Raw genomic sequence first — 27,743 nt, forward strand, 5'->3', positions numbered from 1 at the left:
CAGGGTGATCAAGAAGAGAGGCATATTTATGGCTTTTCCGTCTCGTCTTCGTTTGAGTTGATTCACTCTGATGATGCTATAACCTTTTTGAGTTAAATACTCAGCAATTTCGCTTTCGTCCGTGTCATTGGGGAGATGTCTAATAACAGCCTTAACATATTTGTTTTCAGGCAATTCGAAGCAGTGATATCGAATACCTTTGTCTTTGAAGACCTGTATGATTTGTTTATAAAGCGCAGGGGATTTGGATTGGATTTTAAATCCACTCTGAATTAATTGACCAAAGTAATCCTTTTCAGCCTGCAGATTATAACCGATGAGGAGTGCTTTAACTTCTGAAAATTTGAATCTTTCATCTTTAACCATGATAGGCGGTGGTTTTCTTGAGCTCGTGTTAGGATTGGTCGATGGTAGCGTCAGCATTGGTTGCGGACTGGGAGAAGTGTCCATGACGTTATTTTTTGGTGTTTCGGTAGCCGGATCTGCGACCTGTACTTCTGGGGCTGTATCCATATTATCAGAAGTTGTTTCCGTGGTCGGCTCAGCTGTCGAATCAGAGGAATTCGTCAGGGTAGGCTTTCGAGAGGGTTTTCTTGGTCTTCTAGTAATATCTCCTTTAGGACCTGAGTCCGTATCGGAGCTGTCTTCATCCAATGCTTTATATTTTTTCGATTGCTCTTCATCTGAGCGCGCAGGGCTGCTGGCTCGTCTGGCATTAGTTTTGTTGATTCCAGTTATTGAAGAATCGTTGTCATTAACCTTAGGAGCTATGTTTGGTTTGGGAAGAGAAGTAGAAGAACGATCAGCATTCAATTCTCTGTCGATGAAAAGTTTGAGACGACGAAGGAATTTAAGGTCTCGTGCATCTTTAGATGAGAGAGATCCATCAGCTTCTTCAACGCATTCTAAGTTGGTAATCTCAGCGGCAATAAAATCAATCATTCGATCCATGGTGGAGCGGATGGCAGAGAATATAGCAACGGGGAAAGCAATCAGAGTCTATTGCAATGCCGGCCTACTGTTACAGCGGCATGCACTCTGATCAGGTATAATAAAAGAAGAGTTCCAATATCACAAAATCAGGAGCGAGCAGATGCACGTCTTACATGTACGATAGTCAAAACTCGAAATCTCTGGGCACGTGGCCACGCAAGCGCGGCGATTAGGCCTAGGACAGGATGATGAAATCGAAGAACCGGATCTGGTGGAACGAGCACTCGCAAGCGACGTGCTACTCTCACGAGGGCCAAAAAAAAGCCCATACACGCCTCGCTACAGCCGTCTATTTATTCAGATCCATCAGCCGTTCAGAGGGCGCTGCTCAGCATACGCATGCGCTACGGATTTGCAATTCTAATCATTTGCATATCATGCGCTACTTTGCATTTCCTGAAAATTTCAGCTCACTCGCGTAAGTCCTTCATGGTGTTGCAATTTTCACAAACGTGAGTGTAGATTTTAAATTTGTAGAATCACTGCTCACACAGTGTTGAAAATACTTTTATAAAATTTTCTATTTTTTTAAAATTGTAAACATTTGTGGAGGGAAGTGAGCACCTAAAATTAATATTTAAGTAAAGGAAGACAGCAGCTGTCCTTTTCGAACACCATATACAAGCGAGTAGAAGAACTTTAAGCTCATATTTGATTCTTTGATATTCTCTAAACTTTGGAATGAAAGATAAAAAATCCTTGCCGAATTATCGTCTAATAATTTCGTCGAAAACTGAGAAAGATTAAAGCATCTGTTAGTTCTCAAATGCTTACACTGCAGTTAGATGTTGGTATATATATGTAGGAATTAGAGGGAAAAATTGATTTCGATCCGCTCAAAATGCATTTTGCAAGTTTCGTTTTAGTAATTTTCTGGGTAGGCTTCTGCCATGCCACAGAAGAAGGTAGTTCTCTAACTTTTATGTTTTAGGTTTCTTAATAGAAATGTTTCTACTCAAATATACTTTTCTATTCTGTAGGTATTATATTTGCTGATATCTGATTTTATATTATCTGGCTCAGTGATCATTAATTGAAATTATTTCAGATTTTAGGTTGCTGTTGGGAGTTAATTTATTACTCTGATTACTTTGCTCATTTACATATCGTAGCATATATATATTTTACAGATAAAATACGAAAAACAGAAGTACAAAACGTAAAGCTTATAATTTTTCTATGTTTTTAGTACTGAAATAAAAATAAAACTTTTAAAATTTAAATACTAATTTATTTTACAGAATAGTGCATTTTATTTTTATTTTTTTTCGCTTTGATTGCCCTGAAAACTGTACTAAAGGAGAAACTTTTTATTTATCTCTTAGATGTCTAAATAGTAGCTGATCGCCATATGCGAAGTATGAAAATTTTAGCAATAATTTTATTTTAGAACAGCCTTATTAGCGATTAAGTGAAAATCAGTTCTTTCTTCCCGTAACAAAAGTCCATGTGCAACTGAAACCATTTCCACTAGAATTTAATTTTCTTCCAATGCGAAAAAGAAACGTGAAATTTGTTTACAGTTATGCGGCTAAAAATCTCCATCGTGTTCCTTTTAATGTTTTCAAGATCATCAAATCGGTGTTATTTTATTGAAGATTTCAAATTTTTGAAAAGAAAAAATTTGCACAGCGCGATATTAGGTTTTTAAGGCAAATGAGCAAGGATAGAAACTTTTTTTAGTTCAAAGGGGCTTTGCCCCTGAAGGACTATTGTTTTCGTTTTGCGATTTTGCGTTGAATCACTATAAATGTCCGTTTCACTTTTCAAACTGTTGCCACCATATGTTAGAGTTCTGTTATTATGTTTGAAGAAATTAAATAATGAAAAATCTGCATAAATGTATGTCTATTTCTCGCGTTGTGATAAAACAACGGTACGTAGAGCCATCGAATTTTGAATGACGTAATCTCCCTACGAATACGGGCATGTGGAAGACCAAATTTGAAATATTATCGATTTCATATTTTGCAAAACTTTAACGAATTTTTGATTAACAAACTCAAGGATTTCAAAGTCAGCAATGGAAACACTCTACGGAAAAAAAAAAAAAAAAAAAAAAAAAAAAAAAAAAAAAAGACACCTTTTTATCTCCAGCGCCGCGGAGCTGTGTATCGGAAATTCTAAAGATATGCTCATTTTAAAATTATTTTGCGACATTGCTATTGAACTGAATTTTATGGTTTAAGTGCAAAGAACATGATATTTAATAGATAAAGATAACACACAAAACGTTAAAAAAATCCTTTGGACGTAATTTAAAATCTCAAACCTGCAAATTTTTTTAAATATTTTTTTAATTAAATATTCAGTCACCAAGGGTGCTGAATGAACTTGTGCCAAATCTGATCTTACTCGAATAACAAGGAGTGTTTAACAATGGTTTTGTTAACAGTCTAGGTAGGTCAATTGTATGAAATATTTATGTACTGAACCATGAATGTAAAAAAAAAAAAATTCTCTATTATTTTTAAAACGATGAGGACATTCATGCACATGTGCCTGTGATAAACACCGTTCCTCATACACATCGCGCAATTTCTTAACAATTTCGAATTCTTTTTTTGACTGATTTAACGAAGAACTTACTAACAGTTCTCTGTGCGTTCTATGTTCAGTAGCAATTATGTATTTTTTGTACCAAATATTTGCATGATGAGCGTTCCAGAGGTTATAGCTTTTATGAATCTCCAACTCTGCACCCCTGAAATGTACCGTCACACAGGTTTGATAGGCACGTACTGCGCAGTATTGCTATGCCTATGAGGTAGTGGCCAAGTGACCAATTGTGCAGTTACAAATCAGTTATTGTTATTTAGTTGTCTATCTTATATATTAATAATTGAAATTTAATTTATCTTAAAACATCTACTGTTAGATTCGAGAGCGCTTGGATTCGTAATTTTACAATTAGCTCTGTGCATTCTATGATATTAAGTGCCACTGATTTCCTTACACGAGTTATCGTGATGTTCTGCGAGTTATGTGATCTAGGTTCATGCAGACATGAATTCAATAAAAAATTAACATAAACTTCAGTAGGTCTTTACTTGAAAATTAACATAAAAGTTCAGGTGAGAGTCTGCTTGACTAACATTAGGTTCATAATATTCACAGCTTTATTTTACTCTAGGAGAAACCCCAATTCTATGTAATTTAAGGTGTTAAACCTTCAACTAAAGCTTACCGTTCCGGAAGGACTTCTCCGGAATCAGCTACAATAGCCAGGATTTAAACATCAGTATTCATCAGCAGCTATTTACTCGCTATACCATCGTCTAGTTCGTTCTGCCACACCTACGACTAGATTCGGACTGACATTCATCAAATAGGCAACTTCAACTAAAGCGATCAGACAACCTAAACGTTCCGGTTAACCTACTTACGTCCTTAAGTTTGTCACAAAATTCTATATAACCATCTAGAGGGAGCTAGTTGCGTGATTAAGTAAGATGTAATAGTAAAACTGCAAATTGAAAAATCAACTAAATTGTCAGAATTTAAGTATTTCTTTTATTCATTAAAAAAAATCAAGTAAAAGACTTCATATTTCAGAGTAGTCTTCCTTTTTTATTTAGTAGACAGATTTTGCTGTAAACAAAGGTCATTAAAATGCTCCACGTTTCACTTTTGAAACAAATAATTGCAGCACATGAAACACTTATCACTGCATTAGTTGACAGCGTTATTACAACAAAGGCCATCAAAAGTTCCCATCGTTTTTCTTCTAAAGCACAAACAGTTCAAGCAAAGATGAACATAACGCGATAAGGATAACGTGTCATCGATCATCGATAAAGTTTTGCATTGCTATTTTGCAAAGTGTAAAATATTCATGTTTCAAATTTGAATTAGAAAACTCGGCGATGGAAAAAAAAAAAAAAAGCATTTTTGCATCGCAGTACATTTGTATTTAGAATTTAATAAACATACTGAAAAACCTAATGTGTTGCCACTGACCGAATCAAAATATTTTTATTTTCCCAGCGGCAGTGTTTTGCCATTCAGTAAAGTGTAAGATATTTAATTTTCCTTTCAAATTTATTCTGTTACTAATTAATAAACAAAGCGATTTAAAAGCAATAAGCGCAGATTCATTTAAATTATTATAATAAATGAGTCCAAAGTTCAGAAGCTTAATATTAATAATATATAATATTAATATTTCAACGATTAAAAAAACGAAATGTTTCTAAATTTAAGCAATAAGATATTCATATTTATAACATGTACGACGGACTAAATTGCAATACAAATGTAAAATAATGCAAAGTGGAACAATATTACACTGTTATATAATTTTCAGTGATAGTCTGATTATTAGAGTTAAAAGAGTTTAGAGAGAAAGCAACATTTGCAAAAGACGGTAAGAATTACTACCTAGAATATTCATTGCTTCAAAAAATTGATTCTTCTACGACTTACTGCGAATAATTTACAAAAGCAGGAAGATTGTTTGTTGCAATTAAATAGTGTTTTAAAATTTTAAATGGTTTATTAAAGAAGTTTGTAATTTTAAACTGCTATACTTAATTTTTAAAATAGTGCAAAATTACTTTACAGTGTAATAGAAAACATGAAATTTCAGGATTTAGCGATTTAGGACCCTTCAGATTTATACATTTTGTTTAAAAATATTTTGTATAATACTTTTGCATTAATATACTTATATTTTTCATCTTCATTTCTTCTTGTAATCTCTTGCAAATATAGATACTTAAATGAACAAGATTTTAAAGAATATTCTATGGGTTTTAATAAGGTTTGGGTTGAAAAATCAAAATTTTCAGCAACATAATTTTAAATTGTGAAGAATACGCAGAATTTTTATTTAAGTTTTAAATGAGGTAAAATACTTCAAAGAAATATGATTTAAACAACTTAAATCCCTCTAAGATTTCGAAACTAATCACAGATAGCATGTATTAGATTTTAGAATACGTTTCCAATTTAAAGCTCTGTAATGACTATCTTAACTTCCGAAAACTTTAGCGAAGACTTTCATTAAACAACGGTACATATTTCTTTTTATAATTTAAGTTGCTATATTTAATTTCTAAAATGCCATTGATCTGAACAAGATTAATTTCAAAATATTTCAGACAACAATTTTTTTACCATTAAAAATAAAGTTTATACATATTGTTCGAATAGTGTGAGTACATATTGTTCGAATAACGTAATTATTTTGATAAATTTACTATATTTGTATTACATTACTTGTATTTAAAGAGTTACTAAATTCTTTATTCAGTCAAATAATTATATGGTTTTGCTTCGTTTAACTGAAACATGTTTCTCAATCCTACAGTTTACTTAGGAGATCTTCCAATGGAAAATCCTGATCTCATAGAGGGAGATATCTTAGGAGCGGATGATCATGATGTAATTTACAATTTTAAACATTACTTTTTATTATTAACAACTGTTAAACTGTAAATACCTGAAAAAATTTGAAGTATACTTATTTGAAAGAATCAAAAGAGAAAAACCTTCTCTTTTATGAAGATACTTTACAAGATATCATTAAGACAGTTTAAGATTAAAAATTTAATGTTTTTTCAACTTGCTAATACATTAATTATTTAAAAAAATTAAACATTTTGTTAAGGGCAATTAAAAATGTGAATGCCTTGATATCGTCTTACGCGCAGAATTAACCAACAGAGAACATAATTTACGCTTCGAAAATATGACGATTCTTTCTTAAAGTTCTTTAAGAAATCTAACAGGATTTAATTAAGTGACTTTTTAACATTATTGTCCATTATTGCACTTCAAAACGAAAGGCAAATGGTAGTTGCAGACTAGAAGGTAGGAAAAGACAACTTACGAAATTACATTGCTTGTCATTAAAATTGCAGCACCATGAAAGAAAACAAATACAAAAAAGATATTTATTGTACGTAAACAGTATAGCACGAAGATATATAATGATTCAATTTGTAAGCATTTTGGAGGTTTACAGGGCTGCGAAATTAGTAGAAATAGCTGCCACTCCTGGCAGCTAAAACAGCCCTTACCCCATTAGGCATCGAGTCAAATTGGGCTTGGATGACAGAAATGGGTAACTCATTTCATGCTGTTTCAAGTCTGTACCATACTTCATAAACCGTACAAACTGTAGAGGGGTAGCTGGCCAGTCTCTCAGCAACCCCTAACCAGATGTTTTCAATGGGTGACAAATCTGGAAACTGTTGAGGCCAGGGCAGCAATTGAATACACTGAGTATTGAGGAAGATCAGAACGTATGGTCTTGTATTATCTTGTTGGGACATGGCGTTTGGAGGTCTCGAAGATAGTGCACAACCATTGGACGTAAGATGTCAGAAATGTACCTAATTCCCGTCGATTCGAACCAAGGATGTGCGTCTTGTGTATCCAATGGCTGCCCAAACCATTACACGAGGTTCAGGGCCCCTATCAAATGCAATGCGATATCGAATGCAATCAGGCGACAGCGGTTTCCTCGGACACTCCAGACACGTATACGGCCAATCAGAATACTTCGCATAGAACCGGGACTCGTTTGAAAAGGTGACATTGTGCTACTCCTGTACCCAGCTTTGTCGTTTGGCGCACGCACCAGAGTCGCCGTCTCTCTCTATGCTGCATTGTCAAGCGAAGCCGAAGCAATAGTCACCCTGCTGATAAGTCCACGCTGCTGCAAACGTCGACGCAACTTACGAGCTGATACAGGGCGTGCTGCAAACATGCAAATTTCCTGACTACTGGTCCGTGATGTGGTCGTACAGTTTTGCAACGCTGACCTCACAATATGTCTGTCATCTCTGACATTATTCATGGGAGGACGTTGAGATCCTGCATGCCGTTTAGTATTACTCTCAGCAATCCATTGATTCCATATTCACATGACAAGGGCTGGATGTCGACCAGTGCGACCAGCGATATCATGGAACGATAATCTACACTTTCGATAGGCAATTATCCTGCCTCTATCGAATTTCAAAACTTGCTGGTAAGCATTTTCTCCTCTTATTTGAGGCATAACACGATATTCTGAGCAAACTCCAACTTTACAAAGTACTTTTCGAATGAGAAATCCACTACACTACTTCTCTTTTATGCAGTGTTTCAGATGCCATGTCTTCCTCCTGCATCGTCTAAATGCGCTGAAATACTGATCATTTACATATCCCAACTTATTCCTTCATGTGATTTTGACGTTTGTCAGATCATTCCTTTGTGGTGGTGCAATTTTAATAGCCAACAGTGTATTTGTTTCGTGCACAGTTTTTCAATCTCTTCTAGTTCAATGCTTACTTCTCAAGTTTTTTTACTTTTCAGCTTTTACCTTGCCTTTGCAATGATGACACATCAGATGTCTTTTGAATGTGATCTGATTGACTGATAGCGCTTAGAATTTTTTTACACATTTATTGCAATTACGTTTCATCAAATTATTAATTAAAACGTTTCACACAATACGGCATTTTTGAAGTGTTTTACAGATCTGACAAATTACTCAGATTTGCAGAAGCACGAGCAATGGTATATTTTCAAAGAATATGCTAATTGCTTTTACGGAATATCCGGATATGATACGTTTTGGGTCATATTTTTAGAATATTAGATTCATAGTTTAAAACACCGTTATCTTAAAATATAAAAGCTTAACTACATTAAACTTCAACTGACCTATGTATATAAAGGACTGACAGACATAATTTAGCACGATTGTTATAAGGATGCGTGACTGTAAATATTTATAAATCAAATGAATGTTTAAATGTTTGTTTCAAAAGTGTTTAAACAACCAAATCTTTCAAATAGATTTTTATTGTCTTCTAGCTTTTCAATGGCATTTACTGCCCAGAAATATCCTGCTACTTTTCAACTCTCATCGATAGATGATAACTTCTACGATGAAAAATTATGGTTAGTTGATTGATTATCCATAGCACACGTAGGCTGGCTTCCTAAGCAGGAAACCTTCTAGGAAAATTTTATCAGAGAAACTGGTTTGTAACCATGAAAATACTCTTGTAGCCAGCCCGTTATCTAGCTTTTTAACGTCAGTATTTAACAGTTTTACCCAGTCGTCCACTTATGTATCTTCTTGTTTCTAATCTTTTTTATTCTATATTTTTTCCTTAAATTGTATTAATACGTTTTCATAAAAGAGGTTAATTTAATAACGACATGTAATAGTTAGCAATATAAATTGAAAATAAGTTTAAAATTCTATTTACTGCTATACATAGCATTCCAGAATTTGAATACTTAAGTTTCCTTCTCGATTTTTCAGTAAAAATTTATTAGCTAATTCTTTAATTAGTACATAAAACACATACATAAACATGTTTTTTGTACTAAGTAATAAATTAAATAATAAATTTATACTGAAAAAGCAAGAAGTATATTTAAAATACACAATTACATATTTTCTATACTATTTTATCATGTGTTTTATTAAATCCAGAAGTAAAAATATTATTTACTTCTTCTTGCGCTTATTACGCGAAAATTCACTTAAAATTTTTATAGCCAGAAAAATATGTCTTCAAAGCCACATTCATAGCAAAGAATATGACGATTTGTAGAAGCTTTATTTTTTACCATTATTTACGACGATGATTTAAAACTTTGAAGTTTTTGCACTGCTTTATTTTATACTACGATCTTTTAAAATTGCGATACTTACTCCTTACTTTCATTTCTCCTCCTCCTACGACTACGGTTGTTCCTTGCCTTGATTTATACGTCACGATTCATCTGCGATATTTTTGCCCAAATGCTTTCGGCGGACATCGTTCCCAAATATTCCGATAAATAAATAAATTAATAAAACCTATTTATCTGATGATCCAAAATATCTCACAAATCTTAAATAAAATATGACTGATAGAAATGACGATGTGATAAATAAGAAGTAAATGCAAATAGAAATTACATCTGTAAGATACGATAGCTCACCATCACTTATAATATCTCTTTGTAACAATTTCGTTTTCTGCCTGATCAAATATCGAAAATCAAATTTGTTGCAATCTGGCTAATAAGAAATTCTTGAAGTAAGATTCGATACTTGCTTGGATGCTAAGACTCTCACATATGTTTTTCTACCATATAGTTCTTCCCGAAAATCAAATCTTCTTGTAATCTAGTCGTATATTATGTAACCATTTGTTCTTCAGATAGTTATGCAATCATTGAGCAAAACAAGAATTGGATCATACTTATACTTTTCAGCAATTTTTAGTAAACTCTAAAAAATACTAATTTAAGTCTTTCATAAAGGAGCGAAGTTTTGTAAAGTGAACATTCGGAACATTTTCGTGATGGTATAGTTTATTTATACACCATTTTAAAATTTATTTAAAATTCGTAGACTCGTTTAATTATTCAAACATCTGCATTAATATGACTCATGGTATAAATGTATGAAATAGAATGAAATTTATGAATTTTTCTAATGCGTACTTAAGATTTTTGAATGCCTGCCCTATGAGGATCTAATAAAAGTAAAGTTTTTTAAATGTGTGCAAATTTTTTCCATATGTAAAAGTACAGTGAATTTTCATTCACATTTCTAGGATAGAAATGCAGTTGTAGATAAAAGACAAATATGGCCAGGAGGGGTCGTACCATATGTGGAAGATCCTGGATTAATAAAAACCGTTGGTAAGTTTTACTTAAAATGTTAATTTGTTTTAAAACGTTTGTTATAATAAATTTTTAAATAATTAAAATATACAGAGAATTTTGTTTGTATTTTATCGTTATTTTTAACTGCATTTTCTTATATTCAGTGAGAGGCTTATTTACGATGCAGATCACAGATGTATTAAAGTTATATTAAATTAATTTTGAAATAACCAATCTATTAAACATAGCTAAATTGATAAAGGAATGATAAAAGTGTTTGTAATAAATCTGAATTACATTAAAATAATTCATTCTTAAATATAAATAATTTTTGTGACGCAAAATTCGACTAACAATAATTCTTCCGAAAAAGGGCAGTTTTGCTTTCTAAAATTTAGTTGCTACCAAATTTTATTCGCCTCTGTAAGACAAATGCCAATCATATTCTTTGGCTATTAATAGTTACTTAGTCATAAAAAAAGGAGTTTCAGCATAATACCGAGACACACATGTCCTGACTCCAATAGGGGAAAAAGAAAAGTTTTCCAAGGTGAAGATGCTACAATGATTTAAAGAATCATAAAAGAATTTTCATGATTTCAGTTTACACCTGAAAGGGAAATCTATAATATTTCAAAAGTTCACTCTAGACTCATAAGCATTTTCCTTTCAGTCTACTTCTACGAGATATCATAAAACTTATAAAGAGAAGAATTTTCCTTTAAAATTTGAGAGACATTTATCCAGGATTGCAACTGAATGTTTCAGAAAGGTCAGTTGGCAGATCAGTTGAAGCGAATGCTTTTATTTTTATTACTAAAGCGAAATTCAATATAAATGTAAATCCAGACGAACTCATCTTGTTTTAATATTTATACACAATTTATCGCTCTTTATGTAATATTTGTATATTGCAATTTTAAAATGGGCGAAAATATTTGAAATCTATTTTGTTACTTAATACTGAAATTTTACAGCTTCAGCCATCATGACGAATGCCAGATGGTTATACCAGAGAGATACTTGCATCCGTTTCGTACCCAGAACCACTGAGAAGGATTACATAAGAATATTTCCAGGACAAGGGTAGTGTAAAAATGAACGTATTTTGCTATTTCATTGCAACTGTTATTAGACGATATTTCTCAGATCCTTCCGTAGAAAACAAACTCTTTCCCTTCCTATGAGTTTTACGGTAACGTTTGTTTTATAGAATAGCTTATTGGCATCAGTGAAATTGCAGACATAACAGAACCTGAATATTACTTATAGATGAATATAACTGCATAAGACGTTGGGCAAAAATCATGACATGTTAAAAGAAAATGATACTTAATTGACTAAGCAAGTCATGAAACACAAACCAAATTGGGTTATAGAAAGATAAATCATAGTTATTCGAACTTATGTTTTTCTAAATTCTAATTTTAAAACGGAAAATTTTGATTCTTTCTAAAGCGAGTACATTAATCTTAATATTAATTTATTTAGGTGTTCTTAATTTTTCATTGATTTAAACAATATGAAAGCAGAGTAAAGCAGATATTTATTTTGAAAAACCGTTCAGATTAATATGAATAATAAGAAAATATAAAAAGCAAATAAAGTACAAATTTTATAAAAAGTTAATAAAGTAAACGTGACGAAAGACGCGATATATAGATTAGTTTTAATATTAGGCAAATATGCAACCTGTAAATATTAGTATTATTTAACATCAATAAATGTAAATAATACATATTACATAAATTTGACCGATTTACTATTTAACAATAAAAACTTTAGCTATCTTCAAAATTGTAGATAAATTCGAAACATAGTTTTCGAAAAATGACACTGAAAATATTTAATTCAAGGCAAAGCAGGGCAAAGTTAAAATATATTTTGAGACCAAAAAAAAAAAAAAAAAAAAAAAGGGGGGTGCACATTTTATGAATTTTATAGAGTTTGGTGAATCTGGTACCAGACCACCATACAGACCTTATTTTAAGTCAGAAATAATATTATATAGTTATAAATGGAATGTAACACGTTTTATCGATAAATTTTTGAAAAACAGAAACTTTATTTTATGTAATAAGAATATATAATTTTCAGATATAGAATATTTTAGTTGAAGAAGAATGAGAATTTTTAGCTTTAAATTTTGAATAATTTAAAATAATCGAGAATAGACAAAGAACGAATTACTACAAACTATCTTCTCTTTCTATGCGCACTTAATGGCTATGAACTTGATCTGCACTAGCCTGCAAATGCGAAGTTCCTTGTATTTTTGTAGAACTATTTTATATCAGTACTAGTCAATGAAATAATTAAAAACTAGTAAATTTATTTTTGATGAATTTTAATTAAATAACATATAACGTTGTCGTCAGCCACATATAATCAAATAGAGAAAATGTAAAGCACGGATATTGTTAGATTAGTTAAAACAGCACGATTAGTACCCATGGAAATTCTTCAGTTTACACATGTGCTCCATCGGTTCAATCTTATATTATGATGCTATCGATAAATTTCTTTTCTTGTGATCTTAAATTGTAAAAGTAGAAAATTGTGCTGAAGCATTTTTATATGACTTTCCTAATGTGTAAAAATACTTTGGTACAATTTTCTGTTTTTACAGCTTAATTTCTTTCTTTTTAAATACACAAATATATGTATCGACTATAAATGCACATAATATTAAATATAAGTACATTTAAGAAAAAGATTCATTGAAATGTTATTGACTGATATTCAACAATTTATTGAACTTTAAACGCAACAAAGCTAATAAATCATCTTTCCCTTTTAAAACTAACAACTCAGTATAGGATAATAATTTTTTTTTCTAATTTTGTTTTACCCTTAAAAAATGTTGCTGGTTGTTGTTAAATGTACAGTAAAAAAGAAGAGGGGGTCGAAAAAATTTTGAATGTCGTCTCTCATCCACTAGAGTTACACAATACTCACAAATGAACGACAGCTGTTTAGAGTTAAAAACTTAACTATTAGGCAGTGTTCAGACGATTATTCAACATTGTAGTACGTAATGTATTGCGCCAAAAATAATCAAGTGGGATAATAGTGCAAATGATTGTTAAAAATTATCAGATACCCTAATTATAATCTGTATGAATTAGATTTACTTAAGTATCAAAAAAATAAAATGAAGTTAGGATACGAACTACGTATATTGTTTTTAATCGTTCAGCTTGTTAAGTTATATAAAATTCTAATTTAAAAGATAAATTAAGTAACTCATATAAAGTTAAATGGCAATAATTCTCAGGCTGCATTCCATTTGCTTATTGAAATATCAGCAATGAATGCTGATTGTTTCCCTCTAAATATCATATGTAATTTTCAAAAATTTATTATTTAATACCAGTAAGATACTTTTATGCAGTAATTAATATTCTTCTTATACTTTTTGCCGACTAATATTAACGTAATTTAATTAATTACATAGGATTCATTAAAGATTAGCATTTTTTAGTTATTTTAATAAAAATGTTAACGAGTTAAAGCTTCTCAAAGCGCGAATCTTTACAGTGATATTATTATGTTTCCTTAGAGATCTGAGAAAATAATTTATTGTAACTGCAATCGTAATTGATATACGCAAAACTATAGCTTTTCGTTTAAAATATCAACCATGCCTCTCTTTTAGCTGCTATTCTCATGTTGGTAAAACGGGAGGTGCACAACCTGTTTCTCTTGGCATGGGTTGTGGTTATATGGGAACAGTCATCCATGAACTTGCTCATGCACTTGGATTCTACCACGAACAGAACAGATCTGATAGAGATGAATGGCTAACCATATTCTGGGAGAATATCAAAGAAGGTAAACCAACTTTGGACTGACGCATACTATAGAATGCAGTTTTTTCATTACATTTGTATCGTATTACTTCACAAAGCCCTGTCATCAGACCGGGCCAAATGACGATTGAGAGACTACATTTGGGGAAAACTAAGAGCTTGTTTCTAGCTAAGTTCTCAGTGGTTGAAGGGGTTGCTTATATGAGATTTTCGTGGTCTTCCATATAAGTAACATGAATGTTAACAAGTTCTCCCAGACGTTGATTAAAATGCAGGAAAAAAAAGCAAAAGAATAAGAAAAATAGATATAGGAAAAAATACAAAATTAAAAGAAAAGGCTGCAGTTGAAATTACATTTTTTAAATTGCTTAATTTAATTTGCTCATTAACTCGGAAGAAACCTTTCATCATTTTCAGTTAATAATATCAATATAATTTAAAATTATTTACTGAGAAACTTAAAACAATTTACTTTAAAAATTCGAATCATCTGGAGCACTTAAGACTTGTCATTCGGTTTTTTTTGGGGGGGGGTTAGTTTATGGCAAAGCGCACTAGAGTTATCTGCCTAATGGCAAGGATGCCTTCGTGGAGGACTTTCTAATGGAAATTGACTCGTATACAAATTACGCATGAGGAAAACCACGAGCCCAGGTCGGAGCTATCAGTGTTAAGCGATTTTACCGTTTGGCCGCTGGTAGGTCTAAGACTTGTCAAATGTGTATGTGCTCTATAATTAAAAATTATGAATTGATTGGAAATCACAAAATCAAAATAGCAAGGTATTCAAAAACAGAGGTTTCAAACTGAAATTGCGCCTAACACACGATGTGAAAGCAGCCGATAGGCCGATGTCTTTTTGACCAAAATGAAATTTTTTTTTTAAACTAAAGTTTCTTAACAAAATATTTATCAAAACATAGATAAACAATAATAATAATGATGAAAAAGAAAAAAATTCCAATTTATATTTATTTTCTATTTGAAATTTAATCTGCAAGAAATTTCCGTTAGTAATTCACACTTATTGATATTACACTTATTGGCATTATATATTAAATTTTCAGATTTAAATTTATTTCAAACAATTCTGATATTTTGAAATTAACAACTAAATAACTTGTTTCTAACTTAAACTAAAAATAAGCAAATTACAAAAATCTATGTGAGACCTTGAGAATAAATAATGAAAGCCTATTATCTTTTTTCTTATTTATTTATTAAATTTTTCTTCGACACATGCCGAAAAAATACATATATTTGCATGGAAATAATTTTAAAATTCTTTATTTTTTGCTATAACTTTCAGCTAAAACATCTCATGGTGTTTCGATTTTTGATACAGTTAGTAATCTTGAAGAAAAATCGCAAAAATAATATACGAAACAAAATTCCGATAAAGTTCTGGCCAATATTTGAAGTATCTTGAGATGTTTAAGTTATATTAATAGCTAAGTTATCAGGTTCAATGTTCCTTCTAACCTTCTTCGGAAACATACAAGGACCTGACTCGGAACAGAGAGCTTACTAAAGCTATGTTCACTAATTGTGGTAAGTAGACAGGATACAGACGAAGGGTATACAAAACCCTTTATTTTTCTCTATATACAATAACTTCCGTACTTCGGAATAAACTGACCCTCCACTCGGGGTCTAACGTAAAGAAGTATAAAAATAAAACTAAACTCTAATTTAACTTTAGAATAATACACGTGGAAGATTGGCCTTATAATAACAGGAAGCGTATGTAGCACAGAGACTGTGAACACTACAATACGTTTAATTTATCAAGAGGATTAAAACCTCTGGCCTGGAAGGCGAACAGCAACTGCGTAACTTCTAAGGTAAGCGGCCTGCGTTGACTTACTGCTTCCTCTCCTCTTGCTTGGCAAAAAGCCACAACTTAAATACTTGGCGTTCGCCAGACAAACTTTGCATAAAAACCTTCACGCTTATAATTCTGGCCGGAAGTAGAAAATAAGAAGTGATAGTAAAGATTTAAAATAAAATAAACGTTAGTAAAACTTAAGATCCTTACATACTTCCCGCCAGAGTTAATTAGTTTGAAACTGAGGTCTAAAACGACCTTGTTGAAAACTTTTAGCTCTAGAAACTAACGCGAGGCCAACCTTTTACAAACACAACTTCGCTAGAAACTAGAAAATTTAAAGAAAGAAATTTGTTACAATAGCAGCTCCCATGATATACAACAATCTTTTTTTCATCTGTACTGCATCTAAACAGGAGCTTTATTCAATTCTGGTTCCTTCCAGAGATCTGGAAGGAAAACTAGTTTAATGAAATGTTACACAATGACATAGCAAGTAACATATAGAATTATACTGCTCTTAACATTCTTATTTCATTCATGACTATTTTAATTATCTCTCCCCGTGCTCTCTGACATGTGTTGTAAAAGAACACCAAACACGAATGTGTTTCTGTCTACGTGTGCCACACTTCCTCCTACAATCAAAACACTAACGTGTTAAAATTCAACATAACGAGACCTCTTAACACACCCTACTTTCAACTCTAAACCCTGAGGTACTATTCTAAAAGTGGCTAACTCTAAAGTGTAGCGTCAGAGAGCCTAATTACATCATTCAACCTTTACCACATATTCGCCATGATTTAATCTTTACAGTCACACGAATAACAAATTTTTAACATTACTTTCACTTTTACCATATCACGGTATTTCTTAACATTTAAAATAACAGAACATATCAACATGCCGTTAATTTTACAGATTTGAAAACATACATTAGTAGTACATTGTTAACTTCTATTCTTTTCAAAGCAAGTGCCAATTCTTTCTACATTGAAATAATACATTTCAAAAAGTCTTTCAGACTAAAACTTCTTTCTTGCTAGAATGTTTTAAATAAAGTTTATACAATAACTTTTTACAATATTTAAGTCTTTACACAACGCTATTATACATCAACTTTAGTTTTACGCACGAGTAATTTAAAAACATAATACGAAAATCGGTCACAACTCATTTCTCGCCCTATTGGCGATAAAGGTAGACCTCGCATGAGGTAAAACTTCTTGAAATCTGCCACTTGCAGTAAGAATGAAAGATTAACTTAAGTTTGCAAAGTAACATAAAATTTTACTTATCTTTGTAATATTCGGACATCCTTTTCTGGGCCCAGTCTTTAAAGGTACTGCAGATAGTAGCTTGGTTTATCCTCCTTCTTGTACGGGCTCGCCCTTCAGTGCTTTCCTCTGGAAGCTTCCTTTTTTCACCAGTACGGCCACCCTTGAATACTTTCCTTTTCTCCTCTGCTTGTGGTCTTTGCCGTTTGATGGCAGCTGGTCTTGGCGGAACCGGGAAACTTCTGTCGTGATCCTGCTTGGACCTCGTTGTTGGCCGTTCAAATTTTCCTTGTACTTTTTCCTCCGCCGCTGATGGCCCTTCCGCAGTTCGGCGACTTTTGCTGCGGAGAGTTCTGTCGGATGAGTCGATCTTCCGTTTTAAAGCCGGGTTATAGTTGCCGTCATTTCTCCTGGTCCTCTTCACATACGTCGTCCTTCTCCCTTCTTCATTCTGGGAGTGTTCGTGAACTCTGTTTTCTGGACGGTGGAACGGCTTCTTTTTCTTGTTACCTTCCATTTTTCCGCGGGGCAATTTTCTTTTCACTTGCTTCTGTCTCTCATTGGCTTGCCCTTGTACTTGTCGTTTTTTCACCTCTGGAACTTGTACCTGCGGTGTCTGCCGTGCCGGATCCTGCAAAAGATCTGAAAAGATTTGCATTTTATTACGATCGAAGTAGGGCTTGATTTGATCAATGTTTGCGGAACGGGTTTCACCATTTCTGGCTTTTAACACTACAACAGCGTGAGTTATTTTTTCTATAACATATGGTCCTTCAAATCGTGGAAAAAATTTGGCAGTTTTATCTTCTGGTGCTGAAGAAAGTGAATGCTTAATTTTTAAAACTTCATCCCCTACTTTATAAGTTACTCCCCGTCGTTTCAAATCATAATATAATTTCTGTTTTCTTTGTGCTACTTCCGTATTCTTTTTTGCTTCTTTTATTAGTTTTTCTATATCACCCATTTTAAATTCTGGGGCTCTTTGTTGCACATAAAATAGTTTATCTAACGGTGTTATAATCTTTCTGCCTAGAAATAACTCAGCAGGAGTTTTGCCCGTTGTATCATGTTTTGCGGTCCTAAGGGCGAAAGCAAATTCATTGACATAGTTATCCCAGCTTTTATGAAAATTTTTAACATAACTACGGATAATTTTCACTATATTTCTGTTGACCCGTTCCGCTATATTTGATTGCGGCCGATACGGGACCATTTTTAAATGACGTATGCCCAGTTTTTGGCACATGTCTTCAAATATATTACTTACAAATTGAGGACCATTATCCGATATAACTTTTAGGGGCGCCCCGTATTTTAAAATATATTTATTTAAAATAGAATCGGTAACCAATTTCGCGGAGGCTCGTTTTAAGGGAACAATTTCGGTCCATTTACTAAAATGATCAACCATAACAAGGAGATAGCGACTTTTATTTAACTGACTTTTTGGGAAAGGGCCCAATAAATCGATGCCAATTATTTCATTTGGAAATTCGGATTTAATACTATTTAGAAACCCGGCCGGGCGGAAATTAATATAATTAACGGCTTGACATGTTGGGCAGGACTGGACATACGCCCTTGTTAACTTTTGCAGTTCAGGAAAGTAGACTGCCTCGCGTACGCGTTGGATAGTTTTTCGAATACCAGCATGAGAAGCTAAAGGGCTGTCATGGAGCTCATGCAGGATATTTAATCTAAGACTAGCTGGGATAACAGGTCGAAATTCGTTGTTGGAATTCGTAGTTTTTGTGTAAAATAATAGACCATCTATTAGTTCGTAATGGGCCGCCCTATTTCTTATCGCCACAATATCTTGGTGGCTAAAATTTTCAGGATCCTTCAAATACTCATAAATACTTCCAAACTCAGGATCCTTACCCAGTTCGGTTATTGCAGTTTCTCGGGAATTTATTGTACACGCTGTAAGCATTGCAACTTTTACGGTATTATCCTGTTCGTGTAATTTAATTCGTGATAGGGCATCTGCTACGATATTTTCCTTTCCAGGGGTATGCTTGATTACCAGATTATATTCTTGCAGCTTGAGTGCCCATCTTATTAACCTTGGGGATAAATTTTTCCCTGAGTACAATCTAGTTACCGCCGCATGATCAGAGTATACTGTTATCGGCGCCTTTCCAAAATAGACTCGGAACTTTTGCACTGCTAACAGAACTGCAAGTGCCTCTCTCTCGGTCGCGGAATAGTTTCTTTGTGTTTGATTTAAAGTTCGGCTAAAAAATGCCACGGGCTGCTTATTTTGCGAAAGTACCGCTCCTACCGCATAATCCGAAGCATCCGCTGAAATTTCTAAATTTTCATCCTTTTCAGGAAATTTTCACACAGGGGCTTGCGTTAATGCTTGTTTTAATTTTTCGAAAGCACTATTGGCTTTGGCCGTCCACGAGAATCTTGCCTTTTTCCTTTTTAATTTTAACAATGGCTCAGCGATAGCCGCAAAATCTTTTATAAAGGACCTATAATATGAACAAAGTCCTAGAAAACAAGAGAGCTTCTTTGCCGTGTTTGGAGTCGGATACATTTGTACAGCGATTATTTTTGATTCGTCTGTCTCGATCCCTTTTTGAGATATTTTGTAACCTAAATATTTTAATTCAGGGGCTGAAAATTTGCACTTTTCGACATTAACTTTTAGACCGGCCTCATTTAATAAAGAAAACACCTGTCTTAAATCCTGTACATGTTGGTCTAGATTATCACTAGTAATAATGATATCGTCTAAATAGATAAATGTGGACTTTCCAAGAACAGGTCTTAACACAATGTCCATGCATCGCTGAAATGTTGCTGGGGCCCCTGAAAGGCCAAACGGCATACGCAAAAATGCATAAGTGCCAGACTTGGTTATAAAAGCAGTCTTAGGCACGTCCTCAGGCCTCACCCCTATTTGAAAATAACCAGTCGTTAAGTCGTTAAGTAAGAAGAGGAGTTTTCGTGGCCTTCGGATTTCCGCACCCTCTCGTCAGCAGAAATCCGTTTTAGTTTAAATTATTTTTCCTTTCCGTGCTTTCCTTCTTTTTCCCCTGGCCTTGAGACTTTTTTCCTGGGTTGCTATTGAACTGTCGACGTTCGCCGGCTGTTTTTGAATGCTCGGGTTTCCTTGCCCACTGATTCGCTTTTTCTCCGTAGCCGTATGCTTGAGTTTGCTGTAGTCTTGGCGTACCAAATTGGTTTCGCTGTTGATATTGGCGTCTTCTTTCGACGTCCGCCGTTCTTCTACTTTCAAACTGGATTGCTAGCTCAAATAACTTTTCCAGTGTAGTCGGATTTCTTAATTCAATAAAGTCTTGCACTTGGGGTAGTAACCTCGGCAAAATCACTTGAATTATTTCAGGATCCGGACGGTTTCCATACAAGAGCTTGAAAACGTGAATTTTTCTTAAAATAAAGCTCGAGAGGTTTTCGATTCTTTGTTGATATATACTAAAAAGTTCCGTTTCTAATTTCGCACGATCCCTTACAACAGGGAAGGCTTTTAGTAGGGCAGTCTTGAAATTTTCGTAAGTATAGGTGGGACTTCCTGCTTGACCCAAGAGACTTCTGCCGATACATTTGAACCAGTTAAGCGCTTGGCCCCTCAAAGCGCTGGTAGCTAAGGTAACTTTTTGAAACTCGTGCACGGGGTAGAGCATGAAGTGGTCATCCAGTTTTTCCAAAAAACTGGTTACCGGTGAGTTTCCGTTAAATGTTGCTTCTGGTTTCATCGAAGCGCGCATGGTCTGGACGATGTAACCGAATCCTTCCAGGGCGGCAACTGGCATTTCTGGATATTGAGCCGTTTCTGCAGGCAGCACAGGTTCTTCTTGAAACTCGGCCATGGTTATTCTTCTTCGTTGGGCGCCACTATCAGGTTCAATGCTCCTTCTAACCTTCTTCGGGAACATACAAGGACCTGAGTCGGAACAGAGAGCTTACTAAAGCTATGTTCACTAATTGTGGTAAGTAGACAGGATACAGACGAAGGGTATACAAAACCCTTTATTTTTCTCTATATACAATAACTTCCGTACTCCGGAATACACTGACCCTCCACTCGGGGTCTAACGTAAAAAAGTATAAAAATAAAACTAAACTCTAATTTAACTTTAGAATAATACACGTGGAAGATTGGCCTTATAATAACAGGAAGCGTATGTAGCACAGAGACTGTGAACACTACAATACGTTTAATTTATCAAGAGGATTAAAACCTCTGGCCTGGAAGGCGAACAGCAACTGCGTAACTTCTAAGGTAAGCGGCCTGCGTTGACTTACTGCTTCCTCTCCTCTTGCTTGGCAAAAAGCCACAACTTAAATACTTGGCGTTCGCCAGACAAACTTTGCATAAAAACCTTCACGCTTATAATTCTGGCCGGAAGTAGAAAATAAGAAGTGATAGTAAAGATTTAAAATAAAATAAACGTTAGTAAAACTTAAGTCGTCATAAATTTGGTTGATTTTATGTTCCTTAAAATTTCTTCTATGATCGGCAACGGATATACCGGATATTTCGTTATGGAATTTAATTTACGGTAATCAATAGCGAATCTCCACCTTTTTGGATGCTCCAAAGGATAATCATTATTTTTCTTACATAAAACCACCGGGCTAGCATAACTACTTGATATGGGCGTTATGATCTTTTTACGTAGCATATCGGTAATATGCCATTCTATAATTTTTTCCTTATTCTTATCATACCGGTATGGTTTTTGACGAACTGGCAATGCATCTCCGGTGTCAATACTATGGTTAGTAACCTGAGTAAATCCTGGAATATCACTAAATAACGAAGCAAATTCACTTACCACTTGTCGGATTCTATCTTGCGCGTCATTAGGCAGGTGGTCAAGATTTAACCTTGGCGGTTCAACCTTTTCTACACGCACTGGTTTCATTGTCAGCCTAAGGGACGCTTCATTAAAATCCAGTGTAGCTTGTGCGTCTGAAAGAAAGTCTATTCCTAAGATTAAATATGCTTGCAAATTCTTTACTATAAAAAACATCACCTTTACTCGTTCGTCCTTGATACGGATATACAAAGGTACTTTACCTACGCACTTACATTGTTCTCCTTGCGCCGCTAATACTGTCGTATTATCCGCATTATATATGCGGTATTTGCGAAAATACTTTCTAAAAAAGACTTCTGTCACACAGGAACACTGCGCGCCGGTATCCAGGAGTGCGGTGGCCGGGATATTATTCACCAAGATTTCAATCTTCGGAAGAGTCAAACTTTTCACCATTACTGTATTTATCTTGTAGGAAGAGGGGTTTTCGTGGCCTTCGGATTTCCGCACCCTCTCGTCAGCAGAAATCCGTTTTAGTTTAAATTATTTTTCCTTTCCGTGCTTTCCTTCTTTTTCTCCTGGCCTCGAGAATTTTTTCCTGGGTTGCTATTGAACTGTCGACGTTCGCCGGCTGTTTTTGAATGCTCGGGTTTCCTTGCCCACTGATTCGCTTTTTCTCCGTAGCCGTATGCTTGAGTTTGCTGTAGTCTTGGCGTACCAAATTGGTTTCGCTGTTGATATTGGCGTCTTCTTTCGACGTCCGCCGTTCTTCTACTTTCAAACTGGATTGCTAGCTCAAATAACTTTTCCAGTGTAATCGGATTTCTTAATTCAATAAAGTCTTGCACTTGAGGTAGTAACCTCGGCAAAATCACTTGAATTATTTCAGGATCCGGACGGTTTCCATACAAGAGCTTGAAAACGTGAATTTTTCTTAAAATAAAGCTCGAGAGGTTTTCGATTCTTTGTTGATATATACTAAAAAGTTCCGTTTCTAATTTCGCACGATCCCTTACAACAGGGAAGGCTTTTAGTAGGGCAGTCTTGAAATTTTCGTAAGTATAGGTGGGACTTCCTGCTTGACCCAAGAGACTTCTGCCGATACATTTGAACCAGTTAAGCGCTTGGCCCCTCAAAGCGCTGGTAGCTAAGGTAACTTTTTGAAACTCGTGCACGGGGTAGAGCATGAAGTGGTCATCCAATTTTTCCAAAAAACTGGTTACCGGTGAGTTTCCGTTAAATGTTGCTTCTGGTTTCATCGAAGCGCGCATGGTCTGGACGATGTAACCGAATCCTTCCAGGGCGGCAACTGGCATTTCTGGATTCTGAGCCGTTTCTGCAGGCAGCACAGGTTCTTCTTGAAACTCGGCCATGGTTATTCTTCTTCGTTGGGCGCCACTATCAGGTTCAATGCTCCTTCTAACCTTCTTCGGGAACATACAAGGACCTGAGTCGGAACAGAGAGCTTACTAAAGCTATGTTCACTAATTGTGGTAAGTAGACAGGATACAGACGAAGGGTATACAAAACCCTTTATTTTTCTCTATATACAATAACTTCCGTACTCCGGAATACACTGACCCTCCACTCGGGGTCTAACGTAAAAAAGTATAAAAATAAAACTAAACTCTAATTTAACTTTAGAATAATACACGTGGAAGATTGGCCTTATAATAACAGGAAGCGTATGTAGCACAGAGACTGTGAACACTACAATACGTTTAATTTATCAAGAGGATTAAAACCTCTGGCCTGGAAGGCGAACAGCAACTGCGTAACTTCTAAGGTAAGCGGCCTGCGTTGACTTACTGCTTCCTCTCCTCTTGCTTGGCAAAAAGCCACAACTTAAATACTTGGCGTTCGCCAGACAAACTTTGCATAAAAACCTTCACGCTTATAATTCTGGCCGGAAGTAGAAAATAAGAAGTGATAGTAAAGATTTAAAATAAAATAAACGTTAGTAAAACTTAAGATCCTTACAAAGTTAGGTATAAAAGTTCAGATTACACTTAATGAAAAGTTCAGTTAATACTAAAGAGCTCAAATCACAATCAAATCAAGAATTAGTCTTGTCAAAATTTCATATCATGAGCAATACGCTTAGATGTTTCAGAAAGAATTCTTCAGTGTGATTGAACAATATATGTAATTAATATGATCGGCTCCAATTCCAGAAAAACAAATTAGGTATTTATATTTCATCTACAGAGAAAATTAGCGTTTATAGAAATATGTTAAGGAATAGGCATTGCCATTTAAAGAAAAATAAATTAAAAAAATTATGAAATTTTTGGTGCTGAAGAAAACATTCAACGTGATGATGTGAAATTAAGTGTGATGAGAACCCAGATTTCAAGGTAAGAGAACTTCCTGCAATCTTTTTTAAATATTTAATACTAGCGAAAGTATCCGACGTCAGTTCAGTTAAATTGAGAGTAATGGACAGTAATGCATTTAACAACAGAAAGAACGATACCGTTGTAATCCCTCTGTAATAATGATGCAAAAAATACATGGTCATACGTTTTTCAGTCTGACGCGATATGGAAACCACTTAAAAATTTCGATAGAAAAAGCTAATTCTCTCTCATTAGATCAGCAACAATGGCACGCAAGTTTTAATGATTTTCGTCTTTCTAATCAAATGGTCGTAGAGCTCAAGTTCCATCTCGTATTTCATCTATATTCAATTTTAGTCGATTAAATTTGTCAAAAAATTTATCATAATTGATCAGAAATCAATAATACGAACAAACAAACACACAAGCAGATAAAACTTACAAAGTTTTAATTAACAAACTCTACGATTTAAAAGCGAGCAGTAGCAACACTTTTCAAAATAAAGCATTTTTATCTCCAATGCGCGAGGTTGGTGCTACTCGGAAAAATGCGTGCGAAAATTACCGCTTTCAGAGTTTTTAATTAATATTTCCGCTGATTAAAGTCGTACCAAGATTTAAATAGTCGAAATGGCTTCCCACGAATTTTTGAAATCGGGAATAATGTATTTAATGTTTGGGAATGCTATTTTTATTTCATCGTAAAACACAGAAATTTTTTATTAACAAACTCTGATTTGAAAGCAAGCATTGGCAACAACTTTCGAAATAAAGCAGATTTTCATCTCCAGCTTGCGAGTCTGTTGCCATTCGGAAAAATGAGGGCGAAAATGATCGTTTTTCCGAGTTTTTAATTAATATCTCCGATTTTAGGGATTTTTTTTTTTTTTTTTTTTTTTTTTTTTTTTTTTTAAAGGTGTAAACCTTTTTCATCATCCAGAAAAGAATTCTAGAAAGTTTGGTGACGATAGCTATAGAAGTGACTGAGTTATTAGCGAACAAACACAAACTTTCTTCTTTATGTATATAGATTATTCCTTTCTTACATGTTTTACACACGTGTTTCAGTTTTGATTTTCTTGAAATTCTATAATTTTTGAACTGATTAAGATATATCTTATTTTATAAATTTTATTTCAAAATACATTCAATTGTTTTCATTTTTTCATTTAATCAAAAACTTATGTGTGCTATTAACTGTAATATATTCATTTTAATATAGGAATGGCACCTCAGTTCATGAAGTTAAAACCTGATCAGAATCAGTTGCTGACACCTTTTGATTATGATTCCATTATGTTGTACGGGTCTTATACTTTTTCTAAGGATCGTGCGAACAAGCTCATGACCATGGTGGGAAAGAACAACTTGTTTCTCAAAGATGTGGTGAGAAAGTACTTCATGAGCAAGAGCGATATCATCAGGATAAAGAAGCTGTACAATTGCCCCTGATTAAATAAATATCAATAAAATTAAACTGCAAAATAATTTTAACACTGGCTTTGTAATTAAATTTAGAATTTTATTTTTAATTATTATTACATTTAATTAATTAATTTATTTTATACAGTTTTAAGTACGATTATAAATCAGCGAACGATATAGCTTTAAATCAGTAAATAACATTTTTAAAGGAAGAAATTTAATGAATACATTTCCAACATTAAAAGCGTTATTTAATGTTCAACATAAAAAGCATTATGATAATACCGTATAACAGAAATAAAAGAACATTAATAACAAAGAACATTAATTTATTATTTATTAATCTAGATGGTTAATAGCATTTTCTATATGATTAAATATTCCCGATTCTGCACAAATCAGATAAATAAAATGTCATTAATAAGCTTACATATTCTACAATAAAGCATTTTTACTAATATGTAACAAAAATTATAAGCATTAAGAAATAAGAATTTAAAGAAAACTTCACCGATTATTTTATTGTCTTCAATTAAAATCATTGTAGTGTTTTGAGGGAAAATAAATTTGTGTATATAAAATCTAATTTTCTAAATTACTTACAAATTCCGATGTAAACTTGAATATTTACAGCGTCAGTAAACCTCTTACAAAAAGGATCCTCTGGCGGATAGCAATTTTTTTAATTCAGTAGACTCGAAATGGCAAACCATCTAACACTGTCATTTTACTTATAGTTTCATCCAAATTATCTTTTTTTTTTTTTTTTTTCCAAAATAATCTAAAATCCCTGATGGCTTGGGTTTAGAAACTGTGCTTAAACTTGTATCTTCATCGCAATTAGATGCTTTCCTCTTTAACCAATTTGTATCATGTTTCGCTTTTAAATGTGTATGGAGTCCACTTGTACTTCCTTAGTTCAATTTAATATCTCTTGAACATTTTATACATTGTACTATCATATTCTTTTCATCATATAAATAATGAAACCAAACCGAAGTTTTGTCAACAGATTTTTTAACAACCGAAGTATTATCAACTGACAGAAGTATTATCAACAAAAAACATCGAAATGTTTCGAACTATTACGCACTTTCCTCACAATTACAACCTTGTTTTCACAGATACGAATATCAGACTACGAATCCTACGCATGTGCAGTATCGCTCTGAGCTGTAATAGAACAGGACAGTTTTGGCCCGCCTCCTTGGATGGATCACATATTGTATCACTTCTCTAGACTGTATGAAACCTGTATTCACAGTCTAATTAATTTCGACCGTTAGTGAGACATAAAAACAAAAACGTATACTATTTTGCTATGTTGGCGACCCCTGAACAAATGTGGTGGAAACAATTTAAAAATTTTCTAGCAAATATCGAAAAAACGGTATTTAAACTTGTGAATACCGGTATTACAAAATTGTACAAATGGCTCAAAATACCGGTATTCGGTATTCCGGTATTGCAATCCCTATATACAAGGGGAAAGATTTGCCTCTTTGCTTCAGGTGAAAAAATATCTCAATTAAACATTTCAAACATAAATTTAAGAGTAAAAAATAAACATGACCAGGATACCCCAGAAAGACTACTTTAGGCGTATTTTGCTCTGGAAGTTTTACCATTGCAACGCTTCCACAGCAGCAACAAATAAAACA

General features: G+C 33.7%; 1 protein-coding gene across 1 annotated transcript; it reads left to right on the forward strand.

Moving 5' to 3' along the window:
- The first annotated feature begins 1,762 nt into the window (after window positions 1-1,762).
- LOC118192938 (astacin-like metalloprotease toxin 5) lies at window positions 1,763-26,151 on the forward strand. Its single transcript, XM_085822335.1, has 6 exons — window positions 1,763-1,898; window positions 6,305-6,378; window positions 10,551-10,638; window positions 11,580-11,688; window positions 14,261-14,436; window positions 25,880-26,151. The coding sequence occupies exons 1-6, from the start codon at window positions 1,835-1,837 to the stop codon at window positions 26,107-26,109; spliced, it is 741 nt and encodes a 246-aa protein (XP_085678461.1). The 5' UTR covers window positions 1,763-1,834; the 3' UTR covers window positions 26,110-26,151.
- Window positions 26,152-27,743: the final 1,592 nt, after the last annotated feature.

This window comes from Stegodyphus dumicola, chromosome 8 (assembly GCF_044657685.1).
Source record: "Stegodyphus dumicola isolate Sdum_Otavi_A_Nest chromosome 8, ASM4465768v1".
Taxonomy (NCBI): Eukaryota; Metazoa; Arthropoda; class Arachnida; order Araneae; family Eresidae; genus Stegodyphus; species Stegodyphus dumicola.

What these genes read in the sequence shown, in the direction of transcription:
- LOC118192938 (XM_085822335.1), top strand. Translation starts at nt 1,835, where the DNA reads ATGCATTTTGCAAGTTTCGTTTTAGTAATTTTCTGGGTAGGCTTCTGC. An exon ending in CTGCCATGCCACAGAAGAAG is followed by an intron (nt 1,899 to 6,304) that starts GTAGTTCTCTAA and finishes TCAATCCTACAG; the next exon opens with TTTACTTAGGAGATCTTCCA. An exon ending in TAGGAGCGGATGATCATGAT is followed by an intron (nt 6,379 to 10,550) that starts GTAATTTACAAT and finishes TCACATTTCTAG; the next exon opens with GATAGAAATGCAGTTGTAGA.